Here is a 19714-nt window from a genome sequence, read left to right on the forward strand (position 1 = left end):
ACTGATGAGCTGAGATAGGACTGCTCCTGCACCAGCGTCATTCTCGATCGTCTACCCGGTCAACATCGCCGTCACCGCCGTTAACCCTGACATGTTGCATACCAGTTTAGGCGAGGAACCTGACAGGATTCCAAACCTGATCTCCGTTCTGTATTTCCGTGTGTCCAAAATTGCAAGTCTATCTGCATCACCACAGTGGCTTGCCGCTGACGAGAGGACCATTTGTGTTTGTGCTGTCTTCTTCAACCTTCATAGAGTCGCGGATCTCCAACCTCCATTGTGTTATGTATAGCAGGTCTGGTTCCATCTAGCCTGTTGATGTATGTGAAAGTATAGCTTTGGAATACGAAGATTCGCACCTGCAAAAACGTAGGGTACACTGATACATCACCAACTCACGCCATAGCTACAGCTGATCAGAGCACATCACCCAGGTTTAATTTACACACTCACACCCAACACCTATACATCTAATACCCATACGTTCAATACCTACATACCTAATACCTACACACCTACACACCTAACACACATACCCCTAATACCTATACACCTAATGCCTAATACCTATATACCTAATTTATATACTTAATTTATATAAATTGGGTGTGTGTAAATTAGGTGTGGGTGTTAGATATGGGTATTGATTATGTGATTTCTTATGTGGTTTAGTGCTAGTGATGTACCGGTGTACCCTCCGTTTCGGCAAGTGCGAATCTCCACGTTGATAAATTAAGGAAGATTCAAGCATCAGACTTAGCCTTGACTTTTCTTTTGGCCTTCGACTTGGTCACGCCAGCAGCACGCCTACTACTCTTCAAGACCTTTTCCACTTCCTTCTGACCCCTTACTCGAAGTGTAAGCTCCCTCATCATGTCTCCCCATCTCACCGTGCCATCGCACTTCGGGCAACGACCGTCCACAGGCAGTACCATCCCGTTGTCTTCGCCCTGCAGTAGGTGCCGACTCCAGCAGTCCACGTGGCCCATGCCTTCGCACTCGCCGTTGGAACACATTGCATATAAGCCCTTGTCGTGATCGAGGTGTTGGAGGCAGACGACGCAGTTTCCCTCACGCTCGAAAGTGGTAACGTTCTGCCCCTTCTCAAGATACGGGCCCAGCGGCGCGTAATCGAGAGGGAGGGCATGGACTCCCCACTTCGGCCCCTCGGGCTCTTCCTCGTCCTCTCCGCCGTCTTTATCCTCGTCCAGGTCCTCAATTACACTCCGCCGCGCTGCTTCTTTCCTCCTGGCCTCAGCCTCCACGACGGCAGCAGGCTTGAAGTCCGTGACGACCTCCAACGTCGACCGCAGCGGCTCCACCCCTGCGCCGGCGAGATAACCGGCCCACCGCGCGTGCACCTCCCGGTCGAACAGGCGCAGCGTCAGAGGCCACCTCGCGAAGCTGGGCACGCGGAGCAGGAGGTGCAGGTTCGAGAGGATGGACGAGATGGTGTGCGGCGGCCGCTTGGGCCGGCCATTGCGCTTGCGCTGCGTCGAGACCGTGAGGCGGTCCTCCGGGGAGATGTGCAGCGATAGGTGCGGGTTGTTTAGGGCCCATCTGTGTATCTCACGGTTGGGTCAGTACCTCGAGGCACCAAGAATGGGGGGGAGATTCAGGCCGGGATGGAAAACTGGACGGGACTGGATAGGCCGTACTCAAACTTCAAGGCGCCCACCATGCTTGGGAAGCCAGACACCACGCCCACCATCTCCCATGGCCGCAGGCTGTCGCGTGACGTCCGCGCCGCGCCGCCCTTGGCCTTGCCGTTGTGCTGGTTCAGGCGTCGCGGGGGGTGGGGCGTAGATCCGATGTACAGCGAGGCACGGCGGACCGTGCTGCGGAGGATGTAGACCACGTATAGGGCTGGTATTGGTTTGGACTGGGCAGTCATTGTCGAGTCTGTGGCTACATCTTCGGTAGGTGCTTATGGTCAGACCTCGCGTCGGGTCTTGTCATACCCAGTGAGGTCTGATGCACGCGGGGCTGTTCGACGCTGATTGTTGGTGTTGGTGTTGATGTTGATGCTGCGCCGTGGGTCGCCGGAGTGATGACGTTGGGAGAATGGGCCCGTGCTCAATACACCACAGCAGGTGGTGGGGCCCCTGTCGGGCGGACCGTCGGTGCACTCGGGGTCCAGATCGACCAGGGTGTTGCAATATCTCGCGACAGACGGACTTTGCTTAGAAATCTCGACTTGAGCTTTCTCTTGCAGCAACTGCAATAATCTCTACACCTGAATCCTCAACAGACACAATGGGCGCCGATCACCCAGCTTTCACACTAGCCGGCCTATGTGAGTAAACCAATCTCCCGTCCTCGCCTCGCGCAGCATGAGATTACTAACGTGACTCCTGCAGTGGCTGTCGGCGGAACGATGGGATATGTCAAAGGTGGCTCAAGACCCTCACTCATTGCAGGCGTCGGATTGGGCGCCTCATATGGCCTAGCTGGTATGTCTGTTTCTGTCATTCACCTTCTATCAATACCGGAATTGACGATTTCTTGCAGGCTACCTTCTCAAGGAGAACAAGGATTACGGCTCAGAGCTCGCGCTCGGCAGCAGTGTCACCCTACTCGGTGCAGCAACAAGCAGATGTATCAAGACCAAGTTCAGGGCCCCTGTGCCGCTTGGTCTCTTCGCCACAGGTGGCCTGGCCACTTGGTACTTCTTCAAGAAGTTCAGGGAATTCAATTACGGCGTGTAAGGGTTCTCTCGGCTTGGACGGCTGGTAACATGGTCTTCTCCACTGTTCATTGTGCAATCTTCATGATGTTTAGGTAAAATGAAATGCCATAAACACACGCAAGATTCAATGTCATTACCGCATGTTCTGCACCTGTAGGAGACCATGAGGCTCTTGTGGAAAGCGATGGGGACTGCTTTGCATTCAGTTTAGAGTGAGGGTGTCAGTAGATGACTGCTGAAGTGCTGCTCCTGCTCACACATCAAGTAGAAGCCTAGGTATTAATAAAGCCCTAGAGCAGCTTGCCTCTGCCTTTAAAAAGGAGGTCAAAAATTTTGAAAGGCTGAGGCTTCAAGTCACTTTCTTGCTCAATCGATCTAAAAACATTTCGAACGAACCTCCCACCCACTCAACGCTTTTGCAATTCTTAGCAAACGGCCACCAAGCTCATGACCACAACGCCATCAGCCTAGCCACAAGCCAAGCACAAAATGCCTCTCCGACACGCTTCCACACGCGTGTCAACAGACGCACCACCATCGCAGGCTGGTGAGTCCCCACAAACAACCTTTCATGATCATCCCACTCTCCCTACGTGCAAGTATAATGATAGCCAATACTAGGGGCGCGATGAACCCTTGAACCTGGACGAGTATGGTTCTCGCACGGTACGTCGCATCCTGGATTTCTGCTATCACCGTACATACTCCGATGACGAGTACCCGGAGACTGTGGCGCCTTTCCTCCTCGCCATGACCGTCGACGACGTCCGTCACGCTCTTGAAGCGCCGCTTGCGGTTGTGAGCGATGTGGTCGACCCAGAATGGACGGGACATTGTACTCAGAGGGAGAAATCCGAAGGGAAGGAGAATGAGGGGGTTGGGGATCAGGACGAATATCTGCCGGACCGTTGCGAGGACCACGACTCCTCAGACGATGACTTCGAGCCTTTAGACGATGAAGACTCTCTTGTCAACCTACCTGTCGAGAGGCAGGGTCCGGCGACGTCCCCGCAGGCTCCATACACAATCAGCCTCTTCGCCAACTTTGAGGTGTACATCGCCGCAAAGGAGCTCCAGATTCCAGCCCTTCAACTTCTTGCCCGGGAGCGCTTCGCCCACACCTTGCGGGCTCATTGGGACCGATTTGTGCACCTCGATTCACTCATTGAGGAGGTCTATCTGCGAACACGTCACGACGACCCCCTCCGCGCGCTTACCTGCCATATCGTGGCCGCGGAGTACGACAGGGGGCAAAAGTTGGATTTCAAGGTTAAGGTCAGGGAGGTCGTGGCCAGGAACGGAGAATTCGCCACAGATGTGCTTGACGCGGTGCTTCGACTACAGAGCGAGTGGGTAGACATGGAATGATTCACACCAGCCTTGTGCGCTTGAGTTCTTCCCTCTCAGATTGCCAATTTGGCCATAGTCACTCTACCTGTTTGGGCATGCCAGCCTTGGTGGCTACATCGTCCCTGTATGAGCAGAGCTCCTGTCTCTACATTTGTCTGTAGCAACCCAAGATCAGACAGACATACAGAATCTTGGACTTCAGGATCGCTAGTTAGAGACCAGTGTATCATTGCGACGTCCTACATGTGCTTCCGGGAAATTGTGCTATTCTAGCTAAAGTGACTTCGCCATCTGGAGCATCTCGCTCACGGCGGGCGGGCAGCCGGCCCGCGAGCTCGAAGCGCTCTTTATGAGCGAGCGGAATTCCCAATGCTCATTTCCGTGGGCCGGCCCGTTCCAGCCAAGTTTAACCATTGCTTACAACAATATAACATATTCCACGGGTACTAGGGGCAGTAACATAAGGCTAAGCACTCCTTAAATCAAGTATGGCTTGTTGTAGGTTACCCTATGTGATATTATATCTGGGATGATAACCTTTAATCAGGGGAATAAATAAATCATTCAAGATAACCGCCCATAGGACAGATTTCTATAGAATAGCCTCGTATGGGACAACCTCCTATGGGACAACCTCCTATGGGACAACTTCCTGTACTTGGATTACCTACCTAGGTCTTGTGTTCTCAGTTGTGCAGTTGTTCAAACGCTTTAGAATTTTGCGTCCAACCTGAAATTTCAGCAAGATAGTCATCGATGAGTCCGTTGGGTGCTTCATCCCTTCATGTGGGATGATCGGTGTCCTCACCGACTACCTTCTTTGCCCGTGATTAAATCCAATTCGACGACGTCGCATGGCTCCCGGAGCGAGCCTGACGGCCTCCCAGTCAGAATTCCACGTCGTCGACCTGGACCTACGTCCTAAGTGTGTTGCATGTTGATCTTTCGGCGCATGCTCCTCATCCTCCGTCAGTGAAACCATGGGAGCGTAACGGGTTGCAGCCCACCTGCTGGTATGCTGCCGGTTGCTGTTGAAGAGAAACAGCAGACGTATGTAATCGCAGCAACATAGGCTACTTCTTAGGAAAGGTCAGGGTCCAAACAGCTTTTGAAATGCAGCGCAGTCAATTGATTGTGCCGTCATATTCCCTGATTAATCAACGTACAAAACGATTTACTTCAAAAGGTACCAATCCTTGTAGTGTTGGGCATGCTCTATGCGGGAAAGCCGATCTGCAGGTACTGCCACCACTAACAAATTTGCGGGGGTCATGCACAGGTAACTCGTCAAAATCACAGGCTATTTCGTCAAAACCTATCATCTGCCCAAGTACTTCAGCAATTTCCCACACCTCAATTCCATGTATGCTACACCCTCGTACCTATTATGAATGACCGCGATGATATCGAGGAATATCATTCAAGTATGACACAAATGCAGCCGCGAGCGATCACAATCCTCGAGACAGTCCCTGACGAAGTCTTGCGCGAGATGTTCCTAAACGTCGCAGCAGGATATCCAGGATACGATGAACACAGCTTCCCGGTATTTGGCCCACATCCTCTGCTGCCGGTGGTGCAGGTCAACAGACGGTTCAATACGGTCGCCAATCCCCTGCTCGTCCGCAACTGGCAACTGAGCCCGGCTGAAAAGAGCGGTGCCAAATTCGTGCTGCATCTTCTGAAGCACCCAGACCTGCGCTCCCAGGTTAGGTCCCTTGCTCTGTACGAAGCCTCATCCTGGTCCCAGGCTCCGGACGGGCGCGCGCGGCGAGAAGACGACAACCGCACCCCGCGAGCACCACATGACAGGTGGCCTCAGACCTTCTGCTCCACTGTGGAAATGGAACAGCTCGCCCAGTCTGCTGAGGAGACATATCCCACGCTGTCATCCCGGGTCCATGATGGCGAAGAAGATTCCTGGGCCGGCCAGATTAGACAGAGATCCCCCTGTGCGATAGCTGCGTTGGTCCTGGCCTGGGCAACGGGGCTTCAAGAGCTTGACCTGATGGTGGACGCATGGACTGAGGGAGACCCAGGCTTGTGGATGATGCGGCTTGTGAGAATAGCAGTGGGCGTGCAATCGCCGCTCGGGGTTGATGGTCGTGGCCTGCCGCGAGCACCTGACGTGTTCACGAAGCTGCGTTGTGTCTCGCTGGGCCACTGTACGTATACTTCCGTCTTTTCTCCACTTGCCACCATACAAATGGCTACAATTCGAGTATCTGGGGCCCAGACGTGTAACTAATATATCCAGACGGTCCCAATGGACTTATGCACGCTGCAGCATTCTTCCGTCTCCCGAGCCTGCGGGTCTTCAAGGCCCTCGGCATGGACATCGCTGGGTTAACACTTGACGTAGCCGACCCCTTGGGCTCGAGAAATGCACTGCAGCCGCCGGCAGACCACTTGTTTCCAAACGGAACATCAAGCGTCGAAGAACTCCATTTGCTAAACGGGTCCCTCGTAACCGACAATGGATTCCGCGTCCTGACGCGATCATGCAGACGCCTTCGGGTGTTGATCCTTCAATCGGAATGGAATGATACCCGCGATATCCTCTACAGCGAGAGCATCGCCGCCGCAATCAGGCTACACTCCGCCTCTCTGGAGAAGATCTTGATCGAAGGTTCTGATGACTATGATGATTACTTGAGTGACTCTGATCCGGGAAGCTTGGGAGACTGCCTCTTACCGTGCGTTAAGCTGGAGTCCCTTGTGATCAATCTTGTGGTGCTGTACGGACGCGAGCATTACGACAACAATCCGTCCCCTACGCCCTTGTCAGAACTGCTGCCCCCGGGCCTCACCGACTTGGGACTCTCTTTTAGAATAAGGAAATTTCCGCCCTCAGGGGCGGGTCAGGCAACTAAGGACAACATAGTGGGATTGCTGCGCCAATGCGGCCCCAAAGGTCGATTCTCCAGGCTCAAGAAGATTGACCTTGTCGGCGATAGTGCCGAGTTCATGGAGGATCAGGAGATCATAGCCCTGGCTAAGAAGGCGGAGATGGAGTTGACACAGCACGACGGGTCAGGTGGCATGGTGTAAATTCTGAGATACAATGGAAGAGCCGTTGACAGCTGTAGGCTTTCTCCAGTCGGGAAGGTTGTGAGTATGTGTGTGACTGGGCCCCATTGACTGCTAGCATTTACTGAGGCTCTGGGCCCCACACCCCTCAGGCATAAAACCCCTCGCCTACAATTTCTACCAGACGTCTTCCTTACATAGAAGGGAGCGCCGTCTTGCTTTGAATTGACGTATTGAGGACAGCTGCCTTGTCTCTGTATTCCCTCTCGTGACAAACGTCCCAAGATCGTAGAACTTATCACAGAGACGGGTACATAAATTTTTACGAGGTTTTTTTTTCTTCTATCTTCAGGAAAAGAGAATGAAAAGAGAGGGGGCAAAGGAAAGAAAATAACGAAAAGAAAAAAGAAAAAAAGCGAAAAGGGGCGTGTGGGGGGGATGGGGGAAGAGGAGGAAGAAAGAGCATGAAAAGAAAACAAAAAGAACGACGATTGGTTCACAACACATCCGTCTCAAAATGATACTAATATTTGTATACAATTATCTATCCAGAAACATTCCGCGCCTGGCATTAGTGACCGTTGGAACCATTCTCCACCCTATGCGTACCAGAGACAGGCGCACCATTGTTCGCAGTCACGCTCCCGCCCTTGCTGACATCAATGCTGTTCGCATACCTATTCTTCTTGTCGGAAGCCATACCGTTGTGCGTGCCATTAAAGCTGAGGCCCGCGATACCATCATGCCCCTTGACGCCCGTGGCCTTCTCCAGGCGCGCGGCAATATCCGGGTCGACCTCGCGGAAGATGGCGATCTGGCGCTTGATAAACTCCTTCTCTTTGCAGACCTCCATCTTCCCCGCGACGTTGGAGATGAAGCGCTCGCGCGCAGGCTCGTCGAAGACCTTCTGCCACAGCGCGCGGGGGGCGACAAAGTCCTCGGGCCGGACCTCCGACAGGAAGGCGATGGCCTCGCCCGTGAAGTGGCTGTGCGTCTTGTCCAGGTCGACCGTCCGGGCGCGGAACTTGATCGGGTCGATGGAGGACAGGTAGTTAGGCCGGGCACCCTGGTTGAAGAAGGCCATCTGGCCGTCCCGCTGGAAGTTGCCGAACTTGTATCCTGTCCTCGGGGCGTTGACTGGCAGCTGCTGGTAGTTGACGCCGATGCGGTGGCGGTGTGTGTCGGGGTACGAGAACAGCCTGCTCTGGAGGACTGGATCGGCGCTGGGCTCGATGCCTGGTGGCATGTGGGCTGGGCTGAACGCAACCTGCTCAACCTCTGCGAAGTAATTGACGGCGTTCTCGTTCAGCGTGAACTCCCCAATCCTGGTGAGAGGGAACTGCTTCTGTGGCCAGACGTGCGTCAAGTCGAAAACGTTGATCTTCTGCTTCTCCCAAAGCTCCTCGGCCTCCCTGGGTGTCATTGTCTGGATTTCGACAGACCACTTGGGGAAGTCACCATTTTGAATAGCCTCGTAGAGATCTTTCTGGCTATAGTCTGGGGACTTGGACGCTGAATCTTTCTGAGTGATAAACTTGACTCCTTGCTGAGACTTGAAATGGATCTGGCTGTAAACCCACTGGCCGTCCTTGGGGACAAGCTTGACGGTATGCCCCAGGTATCCATGCATAAAGCGGTAGCCATCGGGGATTCCACGATCACCCATGAGCACCATTACCTGGTGGATTGACTCTGGGTTGTTGCAGAGGTAGTCCCTGTGACGATTTATGTTAGTATGAGCGCGGGCACACCAGTGGGAGGGAGGCACGAACCAGAACATGGTCGAATCGTCTGCATGGGTCAGGTGGGTTGAAGGGTCTCGCTTCTGTGTGTGGATGAAGTGTGGGAACTTTGCCGGGTCGCGTAGAAAGAAGACTGGGGTGTTGTTCGCAACCACGTCCCAGTTACCGTCTTCCGTTCGGAACTTGACGGAGAAGCCTCGAGGATCACGGGCACAGTCGTGCGAGCCGGACTCTCCACCGACTGTTGAGAAGCGCACCGTGACTGGACATTTCTTGCCCTTCTCGGAGAAGATGTCCGCCGCGGTTATGCCGGGTATGGGGTTGGTGCACTCAAAGAATCCATGGGCTCCGCTGCCCTTTGCGTGGACGACCCGTTCGGGAATCCTCTCTCGGTCGAAGTGTGAGAGAAGGTCGATGAGATGGAAATCCTGCAGCAACAAAGGGCCGTTCTCGCCGACTCTTTGAGCCTCGTATGGGTGAGGCACTGGGGCCCCGTTGGAAGTCGCATAAAGGGCGTCTTTGGAGGCCACACCACGGTCCTTCTCGTATGCAGAGAACTGGGTGGCGACATGCCCTGCGAAGCTGGTATCTGCTGAGGGCGCCATGTTGAGAGTCTGCTTGGCTGTTTCGATTGGTTGTGAAATGATTTTCGGGACTGTCTGCATTGATTTTAACATTTCAGCAAACACCTTGGCGGACGACATGAGCATGGACGAAGCAGAACGAGTCGAACTTATACCTCATCTTGTCTTCAATCTCTAGCTCGCCTCCACCAGCCTGGCCAGTCGAGCCACCGCAATTCTCCATTACGAAAAACACAACACACGCTTGTGCCGAAATACTGCCATGACGTTCAAGAGTCTATGACGAGCTTCGAGTTCAAGGACACATCGAGATTGCTAGAGCAAGTTAGCCATATCGCAGCGCACGGAGCAAAATCTCCGCATTCTGTCAAAGTTGCGTTTCTGTGAATGGGAATCTGGTAAAATCCCATCCAAAGCGTGGTGGCGTGTCGGAGAATTGTTAATTGGTCGTTGGTGAGATCTAGCGCCCATGTCTTAGAGCTGTCCACGTTGATGATGACATGATTCCTCAGGAGTAGCCACCTGTATTTTCCTACCTGCCTACATAGCAGACCTGGAGACGGTAGCACAGAAGCTCGCCTCCGATGTTCTGACACCGAAATCTTGCTTTACCAATGCCTCCCATTTCGGATGATCAATGTCCCTCTGTTGGTTGGCTGGCCAGACTCAGGCCGAACACTTCTCGGTCCGGCGTCATGAAAACGTAGTGTAGGTAGTTAATGTGGGGCACTATTAGCCTCCGTTAGGGGGTTTGTGCTCTTTGCGGGGGAAGGGCTCCGACACCTAAGGTTCATTGGCTTCCGTCGGTGACTAGCCGGCCGGATGACCTGATTGAGCCTGAGACACTGCCTTTTGCCACCTGAATAGCTCTCAAGCCTACTGCAGGACCACGGAATTCTACACGGCGTAGGCCACCTTTTGCGTCCGCGGATTGGTTTCTCTGCTTATGTACTTAGGTAGCTGACGTCCCAGCAATACAAGCACAAGGGTACAAATGTGGCGCTCAAGCCCTGATACCAGGCGGCATACTGTTCCTTTTGACACAGCATGGGACGCAAAATATCCTGAGCCTGGCTGCAACTTTTTTGTAGGATGATGTGGCTCTTCGAAGGATCCGAGTGGCAGCTGAAGAGGCGCAGACGTATCAAATGCACAGCACGCTGCGGGTCAGGCAGCCATCACCGCATGCTGCTGGTGGTCTGATGTCAGCAAGATTGTAAACTAGCGCGCTGTCTGTTTCCTCATGATGTCTTGTCCATTCACCCATAGTTGAACCTAACGCTCAGATAGGGAGATTTGGAGCGCCGACAAAATGGATGCAGACAGGACTGAGCCAGATGAAACCACCAGGCTCTTAGCCAACCAGGCCGATGAGGTTAGAGGCAGCGACAACAGGTCACCTGTTCGCAGGCTTAAATTCCTGCAGAAGCAAATCATCCTCCTCGTGCTTGTGCTGGTCCTCCTGCAGTTGCACTTGATCTTCTTCAGCAGCGCTTCTGGAGAGCTCAAACTACGGAAGCTTTGCTACGAATACTTGAAGGACCACGAACCCGGTAAGGTTGGCCCCGGGGGACAGGTCGATCTATTCGATTGTTACTTTGAAGAGCCGGTAGTGCAGCAGCTGCGTGAGCTGCTCAATTGGGACTGGGGCATATCATCCATCCTATGTGAGCCTGTCCGTACGCCGCTCCCTTCGACTAAATGGGGTCTAATTCTGCTATAGTGCTCCTCATAGTTTTCCCGTATGGCATGGTTGCGGATCTGCGTGGCAAGAAGAGAGTTATAATCCTGGCCCTGGTCGGACAGTTGTTGTCTTGCCTCTGGACAGTTGCCGTAGGTGAGTAAATCTTTGGCCACCTCGTCATGTATCAATGAATATGCCTTTCTAACTACTATATTCCAGCCTCTTTCTCTGACATATTTCCCTTACGACTGACTTGGGCCGCTTCAGCCTTTTGGCTCATTGGCGGCGGCACTCCCCTCTCGGTCGCTCTGATATATCTGCTCGCATCAGAAAGCCTCCATGAAGAACAGAGGTAAGCTGAAAGTCAAAAGACATTTTCTTCGAACCGAATGGAGGCAGTGGCTAATGTCTGACCAGGAGTCAACTTTACTTCTTCTTATATGGAGCTTACCTCGTAACTGTAACCATCTTTCCGACTATTGCCTTTATCGCTACCCTGCCATCAGTCTACCCTCGGGGTATCAATTTCACTGCTCTTTCTCTGTGGCTGTTTTGTTGCCCTGAGATATGTGGATGAGTCTACAATTCGAGATGATTCAGGACATCCCGAAGATTCTGAGTCGACAGCATCACCCCATACAAATGAAACAACAGTGGTCTTGCCAGGCCAGGATTCTCGACAAGCGAACTTCCTCACGCTGCTGAGGTCACGCAAAGTCTTGTTCATCCTTGTCATCTTCACTCTGCCAGCATTTGCCCAGACTGCGTTCCAGGCGGTCACCCCGTACTTGCTAGTGAATCGTCGTCCAGACGAGACGTTACAGCATGTTCTCCTTACCATCTTTTCGGGCGAAATCTTTAGGGTCGTGCTCTTTGCATTCTTCGCTCCCTGGGGTATCGCTTTCGCGCAGGGACGCTTCAGAATACATCAGGCAAAAATCGACACTTGGATAATCCGTGGCAGCCTTTTGCTCATGGCAATTAGCGGCGCCTTCATGACATCGGCTACGACTGTTGCATCACGAACCATTGGTGAGTCGGCATTTGGAATTTCCGTGGAACAATATATCCCTTTACTGATTATCATAGCTGTTGTGGTCTTTTTTGCGGGCTTTGGCTTGAGAGTGCCCCTGTTGTCATATGTTACTTCCCTGGCCGGACCAAAACTCCGTGGACGACTTTATGGTACAGTCCTGGTTGCGGAGACGATAGGTCAACTCATCATGTGGCCTATTTCCCGAAACCTCATGGTCAATGTTCACAAAAGGGGAGACCCGTGGCTCGAAGTACCTTTTGTTGTTATGTCGGTACGTTATTTCGTTATCGAGCAATGCATGAGTTTCTGCTGACAGTTGTGTAGGTCACAAGCGTCTGTGTGTTGGCGAGTATCATGGTTTCACGAGCTATCTCTAATTAATTAGGGGTGAGACGATTCAACATCAACCTTCCTGAGACTGTGAATTGAAGAAAGCCGAACCTGTTGGCCTTGAAACGGGTGTCACCACTAGAAGGTCCGAGTGCTTGCACCCGATACAAGTAGTGACACAAGACAAAACGCCACGGCATTTCGCGGTGATGATACCCTGGATGTACTCGACAACATCCGTGGCATCGCTGTCTACGAGGCAGGATCCGGACATTTTGCAGGATACAGAACTATGTTAGAGAATTCCATGCCAGAAAAATGCGTTTTGGAAACTTGCTCGTTCCGCTGGAGCCGACTCTTGATGCTCCGTTCTCCGAGAAAAAATGCGGACGACTGAATGGCTTTTTGGACCGAATAAAATGGGGAAACCGCATTTCACTTTGCGGATAGTGGAGCATGTCATCACTACTTAACGAAGAAGCATGAGCAACGTTGTAACATGGAGGAGCACGTCATTCTGGGAGATGAGTTTAACAAGATTCGGAGCTGATGGCTCAGATTGGGGGGCTCGTCGCGGCTCAAGCTGGCACCTATTAGCATTCTCGCATATATCTGTGGCATCGTCCATAGAGCTCGCCCTCGGAGTTTTTCGCCACTCCTGGTCAGTGACCAGTGCTCACTGACTGCAATTCAGAACCATCACCCATCTTCCAGCTCAAGCCCCAGACTTGGTTGAGACCTTCTGACCCGTGGCCATGTACCGGCCGAGATCACAACGCGGACGCTGCGCACTCAGATCACCACCCAGGCTCACAAACCGCTGACCCAAGCTCCTTTCATCATCGCTCACACTCAGGTTCTTTGTAGGCCCCTGGCACCCAGAATCCGCGGGTCCACAGTGCCGCCGGAGTTGCCCTTGTTCGCCTTGCGCGTGCTGTACAGGCCCAGCGGGTCCGCCTCGCGCCAAGGGATGTTCTTGAAAGGCCACCACTCGCCTCGTCGGCTCAGGAAAAGGGGTGTCAGCTTCGGGCGGTGGAGCATCATGTGGCCGCCGGGGACGGGCTTGAACTCTCGTCCGTTCGAGGTGCAGACCAGCCTGCCGACGATCTCGTCCATGCGGATCCCGTTGTGGACCCGGCTGAAATCTAAGTAGCGCACGATCTTGTTCAGCATGATGAAGTTGGGGTCGCGCGCGTGGATCGGGTGTGTGTCGAGGTGGTGGCCCATCTGGAGAAGACAATCGTGTACAAAGGCACGCCGGGTCGTGGGCTCGATGCGGAATCCTGGAGGCATGAAGAACCTGTTGAACACGTCTAGGAAGCGAGCTTCGCCATTGAAGAGTCGACCGATGAGGGTTGCGAGAAGAGTAGGATGCATTCTGTTGTGGGCAATCTCAGTTAGCAAGGCAAGATCCACTTGTGCCAAAATCAATTCCATCATTACAGTGCTATGGACTTACAATCCTATGCTGTTAATGCCCATGATACAAGACAAAGCAGTAGCCCGAAAGAAGTATTCGTAGGGATCCAGAATTCCTCGCTTGAACTCCACTTCCATGTGCGTCTCGCCGTCAACGTTGCTAAGAGAGTTGTGGTCTGGCCTGGGTTTGATGTATGCTGGGCGAGGACAATTGCCGCAGAGAGCCTCAGATATCTTTCCTGGATTCTGGATCATCCAAGAATATGGAAGCCGATCCTGCTCAGCAAGAAGAGGTTCGGGGAGTTGGCAGAAGACGGAAGCACTGTCGCTGGCTCCATGGGCAAGGTGAGACCCAAGGTTGTCGGGTTTCTCGCACTCAAAAGCTGCAGGGAACCGGTCAAAGATGGAAATCGACTCGATGGACGTATCGATGGGGTGCCGATAGATGCTTGCAAAGTCGCTGTCCGAAGGCATCGCAAGAGCCTGCGGATCTCGTGCCAAATGGGCGGGTGTGTCGTTGGGGATGGTCAAGGGGACCTCGATGTCGTCAAGATCCACGCCGACGACTCCCCAATCGAAGGCCTCCTTCTGTAACGGATTGGACGTCAGTATTCGACTGCTCCAGCAATGGGTTCTCTTATCCAGCCCATCGCTTCGTGCAAGCAGTACCGGTACTGACCTCGCCGGCATTTGAGTCCATGGCTCTGCCTGATAGCCGCCAATGGGCAACAGCTTGTCTCACTTCGGGATGTATGTGGTCTCTGAGGAAAGTCTTAGCTGATATGTCTGGTCCGGCAAATAGAGGTGGCTGAGAAAGGAGTGGGTAGAGATACAGGGCGAGACGCTGAATGGAAATGAGGGATGAAAGAGAGTGGTAGTACTCAACTTCACTCGGGGGTTTAATCAGATTGGCAGTGAATGGCGAACAAAACGAAGAAAAAGAAAAAAAGGCATCCTGACAGAGTGATCGTGTGCAAAGAATCACTTGTATCAGATCAACTTGCCCTGGCTTCATGCTCCCAAGTTAGCCCGAATGAATATCAATACAGCCATTCCACTGATCTTGCTATTAACCAACATCCATAGACCAGAAGCAGGCTTCGAAGCGCGAAGATCTCGGCCTGCTCTTCGACGCGCGGGTCTTCCCCAAAATACAAGTGTAACGGTATAGTACAAATTGAGAAAATGCTTGTTCAAATGTGGTATTCTCATTATTTTCATGCAATCTATGGATACCTTCAGTAGCCTTGCCTGAAGCCTGGCGAGGCTCCGAGTATATCTGAGCAGCACCTGAGGAATCCATTAGAATCTCTAGTTATCTGATGCAAAGCAGGACCGAGTTGACTGGAGGACCTAAGAGTAGACCGCTTGTTCGTTCTTTATTTGTGCCATTTGCAGCCTCCTTGCAAATTCTGGAGAATCTAACGCTGCCTACGTTGCTTCACAGCAGACCTTGCTTCTGCAAGTCATAGTACACCTTCTCAGGCATGACGTTGCCTTCAGCATCTTCCATCTGAACAATGCTGCCGTCCTCGATCTTGTTCGCCTTCTTGTCACGCTGCCTCTTGTCCCAGAGCTTCAGCGCTTCCTCGATGCCCGTGATGTCTCGGAAAAGGTGGGTGTCGTTGATGCCGAGCCGCTTCAGGCCATAAATATGCCGTGCTTCGTTGAAATGCTTCTCGAAGGCTCGGCGGCCCATGTAGACGAAGTTTCCACAGATCTCGCATGGAAATTCCACACCCAGGCCGTGTAGACGGTAAAGCCAAAACGGAATGGGTTTGCCGTCCCAGGCGAGCGGCAGCTTCAGAGGGTTGTAGATCTTCTCCTCGCCGTCCTCTCCTTCAGGGTCATTTGACTCGGCGACCTGTGGTGGTTGCTCTGCCATGCTGAACAGGTTGTCGAGCTCCTGTTGCCGTTCCCTCTCCGTCATTCCTTGCCGCCGCTCCACATTGACCCGGGTGTCTTCTCGCTCTGTGCTCATTGCGCTGGCGAGGCGCTTCACTCTGAACTCCCGCTCGGCCACCGCGCGCTCCTTCATTCTTGTCGCAGAGAATCTTCCAGAAGCAACTGCGGCATCTGCGGCGCCTTCCTGTCTCTGCGCCAGGGCTTGCGCTGCTTTGATGTGCTTTCGCCCGTTCAAGTGTCCCTTGTAGACATTCTCGTTCTTGAACTCCTTCTCGCAAGCATCGCACCATACAGCGTCAGCAGTGCTCAACTCTTTTGCTGCCACAGTAGCGGCAGCCGACTCATTCACCCAGCCCTCGACCTCATCTTTCTCCCACGCCTCTTCAAACTCCTTATCGAACGACTCGAGAACCTTGCTGACGTTCTCCAACGGCCGTGTACGGCGCATGAAACTTTCCAGGTACTCTGCCACCTCGCCAACGTACTTGAAGTATTGGTCTGTCAATTTGTCCGCTCTCTTGACGCCGCCGTGGCCCGGGGCGAAGTTGTCGAATATTTGAAGGTACTGCAGGTATCCGAGACGCTTGACGTTGGGCAAGTTGATGTATGCCTCGTGGCACGCGTGTAGGTCGAAGTAACGTCCGTAGGCCTCCTCGCCAGAGAACATGGCATCGACAAGGGAGGGGACAGGCTCGTCGCCCGTTTTGCGCTGCCGGTAGCGGATCTCGGAATTTTCAGCCTGCTCGTTGGGATATCGCGCGTGATGCTCCCTCACTTCGTTCACCTGCTTGTAGAACTCTTCGAAAGGGTCACCGCTGCCAATCTGCAGGACCTCTTTGGATCGGAGGCCATTAGCATCGCGATACAAAGACAACATCTCTTCGGATTGCTTTTGTATCTGGTCAAGGAGCTGAGATACCTCATGGTCTCGGTTGAGGCGATCGCGGATCTGCGTCGTGGGGCACTTGGTCAGCTGGGTTTGTAGGGGATCCGGGCAAAGAAGGCCATCACGTACCACCTTGGGCTCCTCGCCAATGCGATCTGCGACGCCTTGCTCGAGGCGCTCGAGGTCCTCGGCAATGTATCGCTGCTCCTCCAACAGCATCTTGATATCTGCGTGTCAGAGGTGGAAAATGTGTCAGTTTCGCCCGTCCTGCCCACTGCACTTCTCAAGCTGAAATCGAACGAATTTAGTAGGTGGTTGCGTCGTCGGCTCTTGAAGTTGTTCTGGGGGCACGGGCCAGCCGAGCTAACTTTCCGATAAGATAAGCTCCCGCATTCTTGACCATCCCTGCAGGAATTTGCTAGTTAGCCTGCTCACCTGCAGATGCGTAGCCCAGTCCGACTTTCGACTTCATTCATTCTTTGCGCCAAAACTTATCAGCATATCAACAAAGCCAACGGCCCCCGAAACAGTCAACTGGCAACCAAAGCATCGTCAGAAATTCAAAATGGCTGAAGCAGGTGGCATTGACCGCAAGGCCGAGGAGAGGATGGAGTTCAACACCTCCAAGGAGGTCACGGTCCATCCTACCTTCGAGTCCATGTCGCTGAAGGGTAAGGCTCAGTCTTGCATCGCGTGCATTTCCTTTGGTAACGAACGCTGACACAGCTTGGCAGAGTCTCTTCTTCGTGGAATCTACGCTTACGGTTACGAGTCTCCCTCGGCTGTTCAGTCCCGTGCCATCGTCCAAGTCTGCAAGGGCCGTGATACAATTGCCCAGGCGCAATCCGGAACCGGCAAGACTGCGACTTTCTCCATTAGTATGCTCCAAGTCATCGATACGGCCGTCCGCGAAACCCAAGCACTCGTCCTCTCCCCAACACGCGAGTTGGCCACCCAGATTCAGAGCGTCGTCATGGCTCTCGGTGACTACATGAACGTGCAGTGCCATGCCTGCATCGGAGGAACAAACGTCGGCGAGGACATCCGCAAGCTGGATTACGGCCAGCACATCGTTTCTGGAACCCCTGGTCGTGTCGCCGACATGATCCGACGCAGGCATCTGCGCACCCGCCACATTAAGATGCTGGTTCTCGACGAAGCCGATGAGCTGCTCAACCAGGGATTCAGAGAGCAGATCTACGACGTGTACCGATACCTCCCTCCCGCCACCCAAGTCGTCGTCGTTTCTGCTACCCTCCCCTACGATGTGCTCGACATGACAACCAAGTTCATGACCGACCCCGTCCGCATCCTTGTGAAGCGTGACGAATTGACCCTCGAGGGTCTCAAGCAGTACTTCATCGCCGTCGAGAAGGAGGACTGGAAGTTTGACACTCTGTGCGATCTCTACGACACCTTGACCATCACGCAAGCTGTCATCTTTTGCAATACCCGACGCAAGGTGGACTGGCTGACCGACAAGATGCGTGAGGCCAACTTCACTGTCAGCAGCATGCACGGCGACATGCCACAAAAGGAGCGGGACAGCATCATGCAGGACTTCCGACAGGGCAACAGTCGTGTGCTCATTTCCACTGATGTGTGGGCGCGTGGTATCGACGTCCAGCAGGTCAGTCTGGTCATCAACTACGACCTTCCAAGCAACCGTGAGAACTACATCCACCGTATTGGCCGATCTGGAAGATTTGGACGCAAGGGTGTTGCGATCAACTTCGTTACAAGCGAGGACGTGCGCATTCTGCGAGACATTGAGTGTAAGTTCCTCGGGATCTCGATTTGTGGGCCCTTGCTGATTAGCCACAGTGTACTATTCGACCCAGATTGACGAGATGCCCATGAACGTGGCCGATCTTATTTCTTGAGGACGTGACCCAATTAGGCAGGCGCAGATAGTTTCCCGGCTAGGGAAGGGACGAGGGGCCTTGTGTTGGCCAGGGCTGTGAACGCCGAGTAATGATTGTGGGAGGAAATGGGTCAGATTGCTTAGCTAGTAAGTCACATGAGCACGCGACCTGCATGCAGCCTCAACTGACAGTGGAACGCAAGCTACGAACTATCGACATTGCACGTCGTGCCCCCTCCATTCAAAGCCAATCCTCTGTGAACGATGCTCGTTGCAACATAGAAGAAATGCTCGACCACAAACACTCGGCTCCATACTACACGGCCCTATGTCGTCATGGCTTGGTGGCACAATCTAGCGTGACTGACGACCTCATAGGGAGGTGGCTGTCTTGGAGGGAATGTTCCTCCCATGCGCTCTGCACCTTGATCAGCGTTGCCTCCAGGTGTCCTGAGGCAATGGCAGCCATTCCAAATGGCCGACCGCTGAACTCAAGTCTCCAGTAGGATTTGCTCGAACGGGTTATCCTCTGTCGGGACAACCTCCTGTCTACTCTGGGATATCATTCCCTGGGACAACCTCCTCTGGGATAGCCTCCCGTGGGATAGCCTCCTCTGGGATAATTTTCCCTGGGATAGTCTTCCCTGGGATAACTCCCCTGGGATAGCCTCCTCTGGGATAACCTCCTTTGGAATGAATTCCGGAGCTGTTACCTTGGAGTAAATGACTGGGAAGGTTTGTTCACTAGGCTTCGCTATCGCTAATCTTTGCTTGTTGTATTACTCACAAATTGATGAGTAACAAAACATTAAAAATCAAGTAGTCCCCCCAACTCTTCAAAAAAATCTTGTGACATCATTTGCTGTCTTATAAATGCGAATCGCCCAAGTTCTGCATACCTCTCAGGATCACGACGTCCATCAAGTCTTCAGTTGCTTTCCCGAGGCTTCAACAGAAACTGAATTGGAGGATTTGACTCTTGTTGATGAAAGACAAATGGTGGTGGGCCCCCGAAAGAGTGGTGATCGAATGGGGCGCGACAGGGGGTATGGAAAGACTGTTGCTTGACTCAGTATCCTCCGTATGCTTCTATGGGGCGAAGCAGTAGCTGCGTCCTCAGCCAGTACCTATTGTAGTAAAGGTAGAGAATCACCTGGTACCGAACGAAGCTATAATGCCTAGTTTCCGCCGTCAG

At 53.1% G+C, this 19714-nt stretch overlaps 9 protein-coding genes across 9 annotated transcripts; 5 read left to right on the forward strand and 4 right to left on the reverse strand.

Moving 5' to 3' along the window:
• Positions 1-743: 743 nt before the first annotated feature.
• INS49_015308 (uncharacterized protein) lies at positions 744-1894 on the reverse strand (the record flags this gene model as incomplete). Its single annotated transcript, XM_043175990.1, has 2 exons — positions 744-1560; positions 1659-1894. 2 exons carry the CDS (start codon positions 1892-1894, stop codon positions 744-746), a joined length of 1053 nt encoding a protein of 350 aa, XP_043019445.1.
• Positions 1895-2256: 362 nt separating this feature from the next.
• INS49_015309 (uncharacterized protein) lies at positions 2257-2708 on the forward strand (the record flags this gene model as incomplete). Its single annotated transcript, XM_043175991.1, has 3 exons — positions 2257-2296; positions 2361-2453; positions 2512-2708. 3 exons carry the CDS (start codon positions 2257-2259, stop codon positions 2706-2708), a joined length of 330 nt encoding a protein of 109 aa, XP_043019446.1.
• Positions 2709-3439: 731 nt separating this feature from the next.
• On the forward strand, positions 3440-4057 carry INS49_015310 (uncharacterized protein; the record flags this gene model as incomplete). Its single annotated transcript, XM_043175992.1, has 1 exon — positions 3440-4057. One exon carries the CDS (start codon positions 3440-3442, stop codon positions 4055-4057), a length of 618 nt encoding a protein of 205 aa, XP_043019447.1.
• Positions 4058-5474: 1417 nt separating this feature from the next.
• INS49_015311 (uncharacterized protein) lies at positions 5475-7090 on the forward strand (the record flags this gene model as incomplete). The annotated part of the gene is made up of 2 exons (XM_043175993.1): positions 5475-6204; positions 6297-7090. The coding sequence occupies 2 exons, from the start codon at positions 5475-5477 to the stop codon at positions 7088-7090; spliced, it is 1524 nt and encodes a 507-aa protein (XP_043019448.1).
• A 550-nt stretch (positions 7091-7640) lies between these two features.
• On the reverse strand, positions 7641-9416 carry INS49_015312 (uncharacterized protein; the record flags this gene model as incomplete). The annotated part of the gene is made up of 2 exons (XM_043175994.1): positions 7641-8784; positions 8842-9416. 2 exons carry the CDS (start codon positions 9414-9416, stop codon positions 7641-7643), a joined length of 1719 nt encoding a protein of 572 aa, XP_043019449.1.
• Positions 9417-10707: 1291 nt separating this feature from the next.
• On the forward strand, positions 10708-12492 carry INS49_015313 (uncharacterized protein; the record flags this gene model as incomplete). The annotated part of the gene is made up of 7 exons (XM_043175995.1): positions 10708-11062; positions 11119-11232; positions 11299-11431; positions 11497-11597; positions 11734-12111; positions 12169-12386; positions 12448-12492. 7 exons carry the CDS (start codon positions 10708-10710, stop codon positions 12490-12492), a joined length of 1344 nt encoding a protein of 447 aa, XP_043019450.1.
• An 805-nt stretch (positions 12493-13297) lies between these two features.
• On the reverse strand, positions 13298-14564 carry INS49_015314 (uncharacterized protein; the record flags this gene model as incomplete). Its single annotated transcript, XM_043175996.1, has 3 exons — positions 13298-13823; positions 13905-14452; positions 14544-14564. The coding sequence occupies 3 exons, from the start codon at positions 14562-14564 to the stop codon at positions 13298-13300; spliced, it is 1095 nt and encodes a 364-aa protein (XP_043019451.1).
• A 741-nt stretch (positions 14565-15305) lies between these two features.
• Positions 15306-16874, reverse strand: INS49_015315 (uncharacterized protein; the record flags this gene model as incomplete). The annotated part of the gene is made up of 2 exons (XM_043175997.1): positions 15306-16718; positions 16785-16874. 2 exons carry the CDS (start codon positions 16872-16874, stop codon positions 15306-15308), a joined length of 1503 nt encoding a protein of 500 aa, XP_043019452.1.
• A 346-nt stretch (positions 16875-17220) lies between these two features.
• On the forward strand, positions 17221-18538 carry INS49_015316 (uncharacterized protein; the record flags this gene model as incomplete). Its single annotated transcript, XM_043175998.1, has 3 exons — positions 17221-17326; positions 17390-18430; positions 18480-18538. The coding sequence occupies 3 exons, from the start codon at positions 17221-17223 to the stop codon at positions 18536-18538; spliced, it is 1206 nt and encodes a 401-aa protein (XP_043019453.1).
• Between the last annotated feature and the right edge of the window lie 1176 nt (positions 18539-19714).

The sequence above is a fragment of the Diaporthe citri genome (genome assembly GCF_014595645.1).
Source record: "Diaporthe citri strain NFHF-8-4 chromosome Unknown scaffold_9, whole genome shotgun sequence".
In the NCBI taxonomy this organism is placed as follows: Eukaryota; Fungi; Ascomycota; class Sordariomycetes; order Diaporthales; family Diaporthaceae; genus Diaporthe; species Diaporthe citri.